The sequence below is a fragment of the Oncorhynchus clarkii genome, chromosome 20, assembly GCF_045791955.1.
Source record: "Oncorhynchus clarkii lewisi isolate Uvic-CL-2024 chromosome 20, UVic_Ocla_1.0, whole genome shotgun sequence".
Classification (NCBI taxonomy): Eukaryota; Metazoa; Chordata; class Actinopteri; order Salmoniformes; family Salmonidae; genus Oncorhynchus; species Oncorhynchus clarkii.
In genome coordinates this window covers 8,344,974-8,359,430 of record NC_092166.1, presented here as the reverse complement: position 1 = coordinate 8,359,430, position 14,457 = coordinate 8,344,974, and the positions used below count along the sequence as shown (strand labels likewise).

General features: G+C 41.2%; 1 protein-coding gene across 1 annotated transcript; it reads left to right on the top strand.

Annotated features, from left to right (window-relative positions):
* The first annotated feature begins 5,497 nt into the window (after positions 1-5,497).
* On the top strand, positions 5,498-13,338 carry LOC139375830 (ras-related protein Rab-18-B-like). Its single transcript, XM_071117730.1, has 7 exons — positions 5,498-5,676; positions 6,222-6,277; positions 6,444-6,505; positions 10,321-10,393; positions 10,741-10,862; positions 11,141-11,207; positions 12,137-13,338. The coding sequence occupies exons 1-7, from the start codon at positions 5,609-5,611 to the stop codon at positions 12,307-12,309; spliced, it is 621 nt and encodes a 206-aa protein (XP_070973831.1). The 5' UTR covers positions 5,498-5,608; the 3' UTR covers positions 12,310-13,338.
* Positions 13,339-14,457: the final 1,119 nt, after the last annotated feature.

Here is a 14,457-nt window from a genome sequence, read left to right as displayed (position 1 = left end):
AACTACATAGAGAACTCAAAAGAGAACTCCATAAAGAACTCCATAGAGAACTAAACAGAGAACTCCATAAAGAACTCCATAGAGAACTCCATAGAGAACTCCATAGAGAACTCCATAGAGAACTCCATAGAGAACTAAACAGAGAACTCCATAAAGAACTCCATAGATAACTCCATAGAGAACTCCATAGAGAACTCCATAGAGAACTCCATAGAGAACTAAACAGAGAACTCCATAAAGAACTCCATAGAGAACTCCATAAAGAACTCCATAGAGAACTCCATAGAGAACTCCATAGAGAACTAAACAGAGAACTCCATAAAGAACTCCATAGAGAACTCCATAAAGAACTCCATAGAGAACTCCATAGAGAACTCCATAGAGAACTAAACAGAGAACTCCATAGAGAACTACATAGAGAACTACATAGAGAACTCAAAAGAGAACTCAAAAGAGAACTCCATAGAGAACTAAACAGAGAACTCCATAGAGAACTCCATAGAGAACTACATAGAGAACTCAAAAGAGAACTCAAAAGAGAACTCCATAGAGAACTAAACAGAGAACTCCATAGAGAACTCCATAGAGAACTACATAGAGAACTCAAAAGAGAACTCAAAAGAGAACTCCATAGAGAACTCCATAGAGAACTCCATAGAGAACTAAACAGAGAACTCCATAGAGAACTCCATAGAGAACTACATAGAGAACTCAAAAGAGAACTCAAAAGAGAACTCCATAGAGAACTAAACAGAGAACTCCATAGAGAACTCCATAGAGAACTACATAGAGAACTCAAAAGAGAACTCAAAAGAGAACTCCATAGAGAACTCCATAGAGAACTCCATAGAGAACTCCATAAAGAACTCCATAGAGAACTCCATAGAGAACTCCATAGAGAGCTCCATAGAGAACTCCATAAAGAACTCCATAGAGAACTCCATAGCGAACTCCATAGAGAACTCCATAGAGAACTCAGTAGAGAGCTCCATAGAGAACTCAGTAGAGAGCTCCATAGAGAACTACATAAATAACTCCATAGAGAACTACATAAAGAACTCCATAGAGAACTCCATAAAGAACTCCATAGAGAACTCCATAGAGAACTCCATAGAGAACTCCATAGAGAACTCCATAAAGAACTCCATAGAGAACTCCATAGAGAACTCCATAGAGAACTCAGTAGAGAGCTCCATAGAGAACTCCATAGAGAACTCCTTAGAGAACTCCATAGAGAACATAAATAACTCCATAGAGAACTACATAAAGAACTCCATAGAGAACTACATAAAGAACTACATAAAGAACTCCATATAGAACTCCTTAGAGAACTCCATAGAGAACATAAAGAACTCCATAGAGAACTACATAAAGAACTCCATAAAATCCCCCCTTAGTATTTTTTGTATTTTAGTATTATTGAACATTTTGGTATCATTTCCACCCACCTGTAGTGGAGATTATTGTCCATTCTTCTGTAAGGACGTTTTCTAGTTTCTCTCTCAGCTAAGACACAGCCTCACTCGCATCTTCAAAGCACTGATGAGGATAGGCAATGAGGCTGGGTACGTCTGAAGGTGCACTGTGACTGGAGAGAGACTAATAACCCTGGAGAGAAGGGGGGAGAGACTGAGAGAAATGGAGAGGGAGAGGGAGAGAAATAGCGAGGCAGGCACATGAACACAGACAGACAGAACAGATTGAGAGAATTAATATTTATTTTCAATTATGAATTATTTTTCATATCACTAGCACCTCTAACAAGGCAGTATAGTTAGCTGAAGGAAATGGATGTGATCATGTGTGTGTGAGAGCTGCTCCAGCTCAGCACTTCTACTCCTTAGCTCAGCTATCTCCTTCTCTAGTTGCTCCAGGTCCTTCAGCCCAAGTCACTTCAGCCTTCTCCTTGTTTCTGACCAGTTCCTTCTCTCAATGGAGCAGATCAGCTCAGTAAAGATCCTCTCTTTGTCCTCCACTTCTGCCTGTGCAGAGTGCTTTCAGGACAGCGATAGAGAAGAGAAAGGCTCCATGTTAAGCAGTTCATTCCCTCTAAATTGGAGCCCAGACAGCCTGTTCCGTAGCCTGAAATCCACAACCTGTTTTGTGCTAACATTCATGTTTGGCATGACAAGGAGTGGCAAGCAGTGAAATGTTAGCACAAACATATTGGTATACCCAGGCTATGTGTTCCCCACACGGTGGGATCGCAGAGTGTGCCTGCTCTCTCACTCTAACCACAATCGCTGTAAATATTGTCAATATTTTGATTAGTGTTATAAAATGTTGATTGTATTGATGAATAACATTATCTTAATATTCTAATATGTGGGCTGGATTATTCAAAAAGACAATGAGTAATCTTCAGAGAATATTGATCGTAGATATTCTTTATTCTCTACTGACACTGAAATTGGTAACTTGTGAATATTAAAATACATAACTCAATTCATAGTTTAGTAATTTCGTATATCATCATATCCTCATACCATATTACAAATATGACAATTAACATAATTGGCACATCTTATTTATTCAGGACAATCACCTACAGACATATGTTTGTATCTAGCTCTTAGGCAATATGATACCACAATATCACAGAGCTTATTACCTAAACACATGACATATATTCTCAATGCTAAACACTGACATGTCTCTCATGACAATCAAATGCCTGGCTGGTGTGTTTGTTCTGCTGACAGGAAAAGGAAATGATGTGTCTCCTCTGGTCCGTAATACTGTCCTCACATTGACAGACTCCACAGCCTGTTGGAGTTCCTTCTGCTCCTTCACTCTCTCCTGGATTCTCTGCTCGACTTCCAGCTGACTCATCCAAATCAAATCAAATTAAATCAAATGCTATTTCTCACATACACATGGTTAGCAGATATCAATGTGAGTGTAGCGAAATGCTTGTGCTTCTAGTTCCAACCATGCAGTAATATCTAACAAGTGATCTAACAATTTCACAACAACTACAATATACACACAAGTGTAAAGCAATGAATAAGAATATATATATATGGATGAGCGATGGCCGAACAGCATAGGCAAGATGCAGTAGATGGTATAGAGTACAGTATATACATATCAGATGAGTAATGTAGGGTATGTAAACATTATATAAAGTGGCATTGTTTAAAGTGGCTAGTGATACATTTATTACATCAAATTTGTTATTATTAAAGTGGCTAGAGATGAGTCAGCATGTTGGCAGCAGCCACTCAATGTTAGTGATTGGCTGTTTAACAGTCTGACAGCCTTGAGATTTCAGTCTCTCGGTCCCCGCTTTGATGCACCTGTACTGACCTCGCCTTCTGGATGATAGCGGGATGAACAGGCAGTGGCTCGGATGGTTGTTGTCCTTGATGATCTTTTTGGCCTTCCTGTGACATCGGGTGGTGTAGGTGTCCTGGAGGGCAGGTAGTTTGCCCCCGGTGATGCGTTGTGCAGACCTCACTACCCTCTGGAGAGCCTTACGGTTGTGGGCGGAGCAGTTGCCGTACCAGGCGGTGATACAGCCCGACAGGATGCTCTCAATTGTGCATCTGTAAAAGTTTGTGAGTGTTTTTGGTAACAAGCCGAATTTCTTCAGCCTCCTAAATTTTGAAGAGGCGCTGCTGTGCCTTCTTTACCACACTGTCTGTGTGGGTGGACCATTTCAGTTTGTCCATGATGTGTATGCCGAGGAACTTAAAACTTTCCACCTTCTCCACTACTGTCCCGTCGATGTGAATGGGGGCTGCTCCCTCTGCTGTTTCCTGAAGTCCACGATCATCTCATTTGTTTTGTTGACATTGGGTGTGAGGATATTTTCCTGACACCACACTCCCAGGGCCCTCACCTCCTCCCTGTAGGCCGTCTCGTCGTTGTTAGTAATCAAGCCTACACTGTAGTGTACTCTGCAAACTTGATGATTGAGTGCATGGCCACGCAGTCATGGGTGAACAGGGAGTACAGGAGAGGGCTGAGAACGCACCCTTGTGGGGCCCCAGTGTTGAGGATCAGTGGGGTGGAGATGTTGTTTCCTACCCTCACCACCTGGGGGCGGTCCATCAGGAAGTCCAGGACCCAGTTGCACAGGGCGGGGTCGAGACCCAGGGTCTTGAGCTTAATGACGAGTTTGGAGGGTACTATGGTGTTAAATGCTGAGCTGCAGTCGATGAACAGCATTCTTACATAAGTATTCCTCTTGTCCAGATGAGTTAGGGCAGTGTGCAGTGTGATTGCGATTGCGTCGTCTGTGGACCTATTGGGGCGGTAAGAAAATTGGAGTGGGTCTAGGGTGTCAGGTAGGGTGAAGGTGATATGGTCCTTGACTAGTCTCTCAAAGCACTTCATGATGACGGAAGTGAGTGCTACGGGGTGATAGTCATTTAGCTCAGTTACCTTAGCTTTCTTGGGAACAGGAACAATGGTGGCCCTCTTGAAGCATGTGGGAACAGCAGACTGGGATAAGGCTGGTTTTCTTTTTGTAGTCCGTGGTTGACTGTAGACCCTGCCACATACCTCTCGTGTCTGAGCTGTTGAATTGTGACGCTACTTTGTCTCTATCCCCAGCTGACCCTATGGAGAACAAAGTCTTTATTGAATAACAATCTTGTTCTTTCAGTATTCTTGTCAGGATGAAATGATGTTATTACCCATGCCCAGCATCTTAGTCCCACTACATCCTTAGTCCCACTTAAAAATAATATCATGATCTACATTGTTAAGGTGAATGATTATCTCTAACCACTTTCACTTTTTATCTTACAAGCACAGCAACAGGTAAGTAGGTAGCCTAAGCTTGTGCTAGTCGGAACGACTCATAGGAGCAGGAGTCTATCTCCTGTTTCTGTAGTGTGAGGCAGCTTGATGTACAAGTACACCCCCTAGACAGGACGCTAGTCTATCTCTTGTTTCCGTAGTGTGAGGCAGCTTGATGTACAAGTACATTCCTTAGACAGAAGTTAGTCTATCACAGGGTCGTACCCCCCCCCCCCCCCCCCCTTCTATCTCCTAAATGCTGAGTACCAAGCAACAGCAAGAGGAGTTTAGACTAAACTATAGACTTGTAAATGGGCATTTATAATGATAATTATGGTTAAATATTAAACAGCAGCCCAGTTTTCTTGAATTTATTTTGAGAATGTTTCATATGCATATCAGTGAGACTTTGACTGATAAACACATGTGATTTAGCTTCACCCTTTTACTGGCAATACTGAACATAGTCATCAAACTGGTTAACCAGGAGGGTCCCCTGGTAAATATGGACCTAAACTATGGTTCCTAGACTGTAACAGCAATATGTATGTTCCATAAGAAAAATCCAGGGGTGTATTCACTAGGAACCAAGGTGTGAGACAAGTTAATATACTATAATAAATGTTGAAACGTTTCCATATTTTCGATCATGTTTGCCTTCACAATTAACGAACAGTGTTCATTTTACACAGTTTACAGGATAGTACTCTTATTTTGAAGGAAGAATAAAAACCACGAACCGGAAGTGCTTCGTTACTGTTGTAGCGGTCACAGCACCGAGCCGAAAATCGCATTGTCAACGTCAGACAAACACCCCCCAAAAACTGATTATCAGACAGCTTAGAAAAACGTTAGAAATATGGACGACGACGTGTTGACAACTTTGAAAATATTGATAATTGGTGAGAGTGGTGTCGGCAAGTCAAGGTAAGATAGTATTTTTGTTGTTGAAGTTTTGCTCATTACAGGAAGGCTATTTAGCCTAGTAACGTTATCTTGAGCTAACCTTAGCTACACTATGTAACTTTTCTTAGCTAACACATTAGCTAACGCTAGCTGTATAACCAGCTGCATCCGTTTGTCCTTTGAATTGGGAATAACAATAACTTTCCTACACTTGCTTTTTTATCATCTTACTTGATGATTATTTAAATATTTGCAGGTAAATGCTAGCTACGTGTTAGTTATTTATCTTTGTTTAGTAGAACCAGTATCTGCTGGGTAAACGAAACGACGAGTAGCTTTCTGGGTACAGAGGAGATCTTGTCACATCCTTCTCGTTTGCCCAGATACCGGTTGATCTACAAGCTAGCTATCTGGAGCTGGTGGTATGTGGCAAACCCATCCCAGCCCTTGTTAGTTTGCTAACTAAATAGTTTCCATAGGTTGTGGGCTAGGTAGGCTATATCTGGTGTGTCAGTGTTAAAATGCCTGCTCTCAGACGTGGTGTTTCCCTTCTGTATCCCAAACAGTCTTCTCCTGAGATTCACAGACGATACTTTTGACCCAGACCTGGCAGCAACCATCGGTAAGTCCTAAAGGAGTATGCCCCAGTGCACTGTTAATGGGAAGGGGAAAACACAGCATTCCCACTCTAACAGCCGTCAATGGAATATTGTTATGTCACACATTAGGCTATTCATATTTATGGGTCACCACTTGAGTCTGCTCCTGCCTCCCTCTTTTTGACACAGGTGTGGATTTCAAAGTAAAAACAATTGCAGTGGATGGGAATAGTGCCAAGCTTGCTATTTGGGTAAGTGTATGAAAATGCCATGTATTATCATTCAAATCTAAGCTCTTTCACTGTAATTAGGTAGATTTTTCTAAGGTGTGGCCAACGTACTCTGTGAAGTGAACGTCAGGAAATTCACATTCTTAAAGGGACAATCTGCAGTGCAAACAAAAACAAAGTTGCCACCTGCCAGTGTTTTGGTAAATAACGGATGGTGAACCAGTATCTGTGTGTTATAGACCTCTCTAATGCCCAGAAAGCTCTGACTCAGACTCTCATTCACCAGCTCTGCAAGCATTATAATGTAAAAATATGTTTATCACCAAATAAGGAGTTTCACTGAGCAGCGATTTTCATTTACGCCCTTACGGCTGGGAGGTACTTCCAACAAAGGTCAAAATAAATAATGTACAAGCAACTGAACAATGCCTGTTGTAGTCTTCTGACCTGTGACCTTTCTCGTTTGCAAGTATGTTTTAATTGTATTTTTTTTTGTGACTTTTTCTTGGAAGTACATACCAGTTGTAACGGGAGTAAATCAATGAGTCGATACGCGCATTTTGATTTAGTCTGTCCAAACCAGACGCGAACAGTACATGCTGGTTAAAATATGACCCTGAACCGATTCTTTTGGGTGCAGGTTCGAAATACATATGAAACATTAATGGACATTTGGCTAACTAGATGTTGCTAGCTAGTTTGACCTGGGGTTGGACATTGGGTTGTTATTTTACCTGAAATGCAAATGGTCATTTTCTGATTATTTTATGCAAACATGACTGTCCTTGGGTCCATGTTATTGTACATTCAGATAGGTTACCTCCTAAGTTTCAGAACGTTTGTTCCTTTCCTGCCTCCTGAACACATCCCAAGATGTTCTATTTCAGAAGAACTACATACAGTGCCTTCAGAAAGTATTCACACCCCTTGACTTTTTACACATTTTGTGTTACAAAAGTTTTAAATTGATACTTTGTCACTAGCCTACTAAATAATGTCAAAGTGGAATTATGTGAGTCATTAAGTATTCAACCCATTTGTTATAGCAAGCCTAAATAAGCTCAGGAATAAACATTTGCTCAACAAGTCACAATATGTTGCGTGGACTCACTCTGTGTGCAATAATAGGGTTTAATATGATTTTTGAATGACTACCTCAGCTCTGTACCCCACACTTACAATTATCTGTAAGGTCCCTCATTCGAGCAGTGAATTTCACAGATTCAACCACACAGACCAGGGAGGTTTTCCGATGCCTCGCAAAGAAGGGCCCCAATTGGTAAAAAATCGATAAAAGGCAGACATTGAATATCCCTTTGAGCATGGTGAAGTTATTCATTACTCTTTGGATGGTGTATCAATACACCCAGTCACTTCAAAGATACAGGTGTCCTTCTTAATTAACTCAGTTGCTGGAGAGGAAAGAAACAGCTCAGGGTTCATTACCATGAGGCCAATGGTGATTTTTAAAACCGTTAGAGTTGAACTTCTTTGGGACTGGGGGGGCAATATTGAGTGGCTTGGATAATATGGTGCCCAGAGTAAACTGCCTGCTACTCAGGCCCAAAAGCTAGAATATGCATATAATTAGTAGATTTGGATAGAAAACACTCTGAAGTTTCTAAAACTGTTTGAATTATGTCTGTGAGTATAACAGAACTCATATGGCAGGCAAAAACCTGAGAAAAAATCCAACCAGGATGTGGGTAATCTGAGGTTTGTCGGTTTTCAAGTCTTTGCCTATCCAATATACAGTGTCTATGGGGTCATATTGCACTTCCTACTGCTTCCACTAGATGTCAACAGTCTTTAGAACCTTGTTTCAGGCTTCTACTGTGAAGGGGGAGAGAATGAGACCTGTTTGAGTCAGGTGTCTGGCAGAATGCCATGAACTAAATCATGTGAGAGGTAGCTGCGTTCCCTTTCATTTCTAAAGACAAAGGAATTGTCCGGTTGAAACATTATTGAAGATGTGTGATAAAAACACCCTAAAGATTGTTTCTATACATCGTTTGACATATTTCTACGAACTGTACTATAACTTTTTAAACTTTTCGTCAGAACTAAGCGATTGAGCATGTGGATTACTGGGCTAAACGCGTGAACAAAAAGGAGGTATTTGGACATAAATGATGGAAAAAAACAAACATTTATTGTGGAACTGGGATTCCTGGGAGTGCATTCCGATCAAAATCATCAAAGGTAAGTGAATATTTATAACGCTATTTCTGACTTTTCTGACACCTCTGCTTCTTTGGAAAATGGCTGTATGTTTTTCTGTGGCTAGGTGCTGACCTAACATAATCGTTTGGTGTGCTTTCGCCGTAAAGCCTATTTTAAATATCCCAGAGAGGTTAATGGCTGTGATAGGAGAGAACTGAGGATGGATCAACAACATTGTAGTTATTCCACAATTCTTACCTAATTGACAGGGTGAAAAGAAGGAAGCCTGTACAGATTACAAATATTCCAAAACATGCACCTGTTTGCAACAAGGCAATAAAGTAATATTGCAACAACAAAAAAATGTGACAAAGAAATGTACTTTATGTCCTGAATAGAAAGTCTTATGTTTGGGGCAAATACATCACTGAGTACCAATCTTCATATTTTCAAGCATGGTGGTGGCTGCATCATGTTATGGGTATGCTTGTCATTGGCAAAGACTAGGGAGTTGTTTTTTTTTTATTATGAAAGGAAACTGAATCGAACAAAGCAAAATCCTAGAGGAAAACCTGGTTGTCTGCTTTCCAACAGACACTGGGAGACATTCACCAGGACAATAACCTAAAACCCAAGGTCAAAGATAAACTCTGCGCCACTCGGGAGCAACTTCAGTGTAAGGCACTGCATCTCGGTGCAAGATGGGTCACAACAGTCCCTGGTTCGAATCCAGGCTGTGTCACATCCGGCCGTGATTGGGAGTCCCATAGGGCGGCGCACAATTGGCAAAGCGTCCTCCAGGTTTGGCCGGGGAATGTCGTCATTGTAAATAAGAATTTGTTCTTAACCTTTATTTAACTAGGAAAGTCAGTTGAAATAAAATGTTATTTAAAAATAAAAACGACATTGAATGTTGCTGAGTGGCCTAGTTACACTTTTTGACTTAAATTGCTGTCTAGCAATCAACAAACTTGACAGAGCAAAGAAGTATAATAAAAAAATTAGAATGAATGTGCAAATACTGTACATTCCAGGTATGGAAAGCTCTGAGAGACTTACCCAGAAAGACTCACAGCTGTAATCACTGCCAAAGGTGGCTCTAACATGTGTTGACTCAGGGGTTTGAATACTTATCTAATCAAGATGGTGTATGTGTAGATGGTTGACAGAACCATTTATCACCTTGTAACACAACAACATGTGGAAGAAGTCAAAGGGTGTGACTCTTCCTTTCTGAAGGCACTGTAGAACAGCTTGTTCAAGGATAGAGTTGCAAGCACCATGGGATTGCACCATGAGATGGTGCTATTGTCTAATGTGTCACATAGAGAAGCTATGACGGCGGAAGGTTGGCCTCCCAAAGTGAAATCCACGACCCTAGCAGGACCTGGGGAAGATTGACATGTTTTAGTATTTACTAAATGTGAAGCTCTTCATAGTCTCATCAAATTTTGATAAATGTGACTCATCAAAAAAAAAAAAAAATCATAAACTAATTGAAAAGGTTGTTATAATTCCTATCCATAATGCTGCGTGTTGATACTTTCTACGAAGTGAATTCCTCTTAACGCTGGCAGGGCATGGGTAACAGTTTCTGTGTTCAGTGCTGAAAATTGACACACTGCTTTCTCTCATTGACGCCGGTTGTTGTTGTTGACTTTTGGGCCTGTTAGGACACAGCAGGACAGGAGAGGTTCCGGACCCTGACGCCCAGCTACTACCGTGGTGCACAGGGAGTCATACTGGGTGAGTGTTTGTTTGACCAACAGTGGTGAACATATTATTATCACGTCTGGAGCCGTATGTACTAAACATGCTGACCTAGGATCAGGTTCCTCCTGGCCATACGATCTTAGACATTATGATGTAAAATTACGAAGCAGTCATACTCTGAGAAGTCCCTGGTCTCTCAAAAATGAGGTGCCTATTTCAAATACTCCATTCAACTCACATTCTCAATTCTGAACCTCTAGTACTGTGGACCTCCACAGTATGATTTCCGTACCCCCACCCCCCCGCGCTTGTATAACACATTTTAATTGTAGATGTGGATAAGGTACAGACACTGTTAATCTCCTCTTTTTTGCTGTTAGTGTACGATGTCACTAAACGGGACACGTTCACGAGGCTGGAGAACTGGCTGAACGAACTGGAGACGTACTGCACACGGAACGACCTCGTCAAAATGCTGGTTGGGAACAAGATTGATAAGGAGGTGGGTGTCCCAGTGCATTGTGGGTCATACCTGTCTGGCATGAATGTGTCTTTTCAGCTGCGCTTCTCTTATATTGTCACCTAGCTGCCATTGTCTCCCATGTTGGATGCAACAAATGCAACAAATAAAGTCCTATCACTTAGCAATGTTTCGTGTTGCTGGTATTGTACCTGATGCCGTTACACATTCCACAGCAAACGTTCCATTCCAACATTCCTCTGTTATGTGAACCCATTGTTAAATTTGACAGTTCCGTTTTTTTTCATTTTTTTTTTCAGGAAAACCGTGTAGTTGACCGAAACGAAGGCCTTAAGTTCGCAAGGAAACACTCCATGCTTTTTATTGGTAAGTTCTTGGGTCTTTGTAAAATAGCTGGGCGTCTGAGTACAATAACCCGGATACTCAAGTTAATGGGGTCTACTACTTAAAGATCTCTTTCACCGTTTGGTGAGTAAATACCAGTTGGAGACTAGCTTTTACAACAAGTGTGCAGACTCTTGAATTCGGGCACAGATGTCATCCTGTAACTCTCCATTTGACATTCCTAATCTCCACTGTCAGCACAACACTGAAGGATGCAGACCTTCCAGGAGAACTGGATTACGATCGCAAATCTGCAGTCAATCATCTATCAAACCTCATGTCTACATGTGTTTCTATTTCCCAGCTCCAATCGCCTCCTGAAATGAGGTTATAGCATTTCTGAAGACTTTCCATTTTAGAATGACTAAATTAAAGGTTTTGAAAAGGGTTTATGGAAAAGGATAATGTTTTTGTTTCTATGTGCCGTGTAGGCTACACAGTGCCCTGTGTGTGTGTGTGTGTGTGTGTGTATGTACACACACACACACAACTTTTTCTTGATGCGAACATTCACATTTTATGAACGCTGAATGTGTATGTCTACACATGTCAATCTAAATTACCCAAATCAAGATCATCATCCATCATAAGTCAGAAAATCAACAGAGTAAAGATATCTCCTTAGAAAAGGACCTTAATGTGTGGACTGGGTGAATCGGACATCACTCTCGGGGTGAAGAAATCCATCCCAGTCCGATGTTGTAATGGCACTTGTCATGCACATATTTTGTTGCATTAAAAAATCAGCTACTGGGACTTGAACTGAAATAGTCTGAAAATGTATACCCACTGTCACTTTTGCTCCCATTTTATTCAAAACAGACACTAAAATAGTTTTGAAGTGAGTTTTTGTTGTTGTTGCATCCCCCTTAACACTAATATCACACTAATGTGCCCTTCCACTTTGGTAGAGGCCAGTGCTAAAACGCGGGATGGTGTCCAGTGTGCCTTCGAGGAGCTGGTGGAGAAGATTCTCCAGACTCCAGGGCTTTGGGAAAGCAACGCCCAGCCACGGGGCGTTCAGCTGGGGGACCAGGAGCAGCGCGGGGCTGGAGGCTGTGGAGGATATTGTTCCGTACTGTAAACCTGGAACCAACCCAAACGGCATACTGGAAACCAGAACCTGAGAAGGATATTAAGAGTCCGTTAATATACTGTGTGTGTTTATATACTGAGTCACGGCAAAGGGTTCATCTGCACTTTCCGATGTCTCGGTACAAAGGGACTTTGTGGTTTGCACTCTTCCTGTACCGCCAGCCAGTTGTCACAGTGCGTCGTGTTGAGAACACAGTTGATTTTCATCATGTGTAAAATATCACGCTTAAAGGAGGTACATTTTGTTTTATCAAGTTTGTTAACCACACCAAGTCACTTGTGCGTCTTGTCGAACACATCATGGTGAAACAGGGAATGTCTTCTCTACACTATGTTCAATACCTTCTGCTACATGTTTATGCAATACGTTATGAATAGGATCATTGTGTCATGTCAAATGCCTACCAAGTTATACCGCAAATACCTTCGCTATTTATGTTGTTTTCTACTTGATGAGTAGATCTGCATGCCTTAACTATGGTTACCGTAGGACCAATAGATGAAGGTAGAGTCCTTCAATGTGGGGTGGGGCTTCAGACCTTCCACGCGCCTTCACTTTGTCCTAGCTAGTGTTTTGTAGGCCTATTAACCCCCCCCCCCCCCCCCCCCCCCCACATAAGCACTTCGTAACAGCTGACAGGCGTTCATCACCACGCATTGTGCGCCTAGTCATAGACAGACATCCATTTAACGTGGAAGAAGTGTGTACACTTCAAACGTATCCCACTGGTTGACAACCAATTGTCATTTATTTTTTTATCCCCTTCCATTTTATTTACTTGGTAATTGCTCTATTCCAAGCTGTTAAATATTTTAGATTTTCTTCCACTTTTTATTTCCTGATGTGGGAACATGCATGCAATGTTTTATGTCTTCGTAACCACAGTCCATGTGGCGTTGTGAGCCTAGTGATGTGCTTATCCATAGCTGTTACTGGCTCAAATGTTGAAGGGAGGAAAAAGGTTAACAGTTTATTATTAAAGCTATTGCAAAATAAAGTTATTTTTTATTTTTATTTTTTTCTCTTAAAAAAAAAAAATCTACTTGGTTTCATTCTGACCTAGCTGGCCCTTCAATCAAGCCTTCTTATTACATAATGGTCGTTAGTTCAAGCATGCTTATGGATGTTCAGTGTATCCCGTGGTCTGGAAAAGGGATGCATTTACAGGTTTCTCTCATGCCTGTCTTGTTAAATGGTCCACTCCGTAACATATTACACACACAGTCATGTCACACCACACTTACATGCAAAAACTCATTGTCAAGACAGATTTGAGTCTGTATATCTGTAGCAAGATATACAGTATGTTTGTTGCATGTTTTGCTATTTTAATTTTAAATCATTATCCTGTTTATTTGTTGTATCTTCAGTTTTTGTCTGACCTTTTTTTTTAAAATTTTTTTTAAGTGGGCTCGTTTTCCATTCGTTAATCACCTTATACCTATCTATACCATAACATTCAAATGACACTTGTAAGTGGTGTTGTGCTCGGTCATGACAGTTTGTATTATTTCAAACTGAAATAAAAGACAATGGGAAGAAGAGGAATGTTTTGAGTTTGTTGTTCGAGTTGCCTCGAGAGCACTATTTCTCTACTGCAATAGGCTATTTTTACGAGCGGAATGTTTGTGGGGAATGCGCATACCGGTATTCTTTCACTATTTGTTTTCTTATGGTAATCATATCTTTAATACAGTCCAAAGGTCCTTAATTTGTTCAACTGTATTGAATGTCAATGTTAGCTATACCTAACCAAACTACAGTATTTATACTGAGTACAAAAAATTAAGAACACCTTCCTGATATTGAGTTGCAACCCCCCCCCCCCCCCTCCCCCCCCTGAACAGCCTGAATTCATCAGGGCATGGACTCTACAAGGTATCAAAAGTGTTCCACAGGGATGCTGGCCCATGTGTTAAGTTGGCTGGATGTCCTTTAGGTGGTGGACCATTCTTGACACACGGGAAAATTCAGAATGTTATTTGAATTGAAACTGTTGAGCAAGAAATCCAGCAGCATTGCAGTTCTTGGCACAAACCCGGTGCACCTGGCACCTACTTCCATACCCTGTTCAAAGGCACTTAAATATTTTGTTTTGCCCATTCACACCCTGAATGGCACACATACACAATCCAT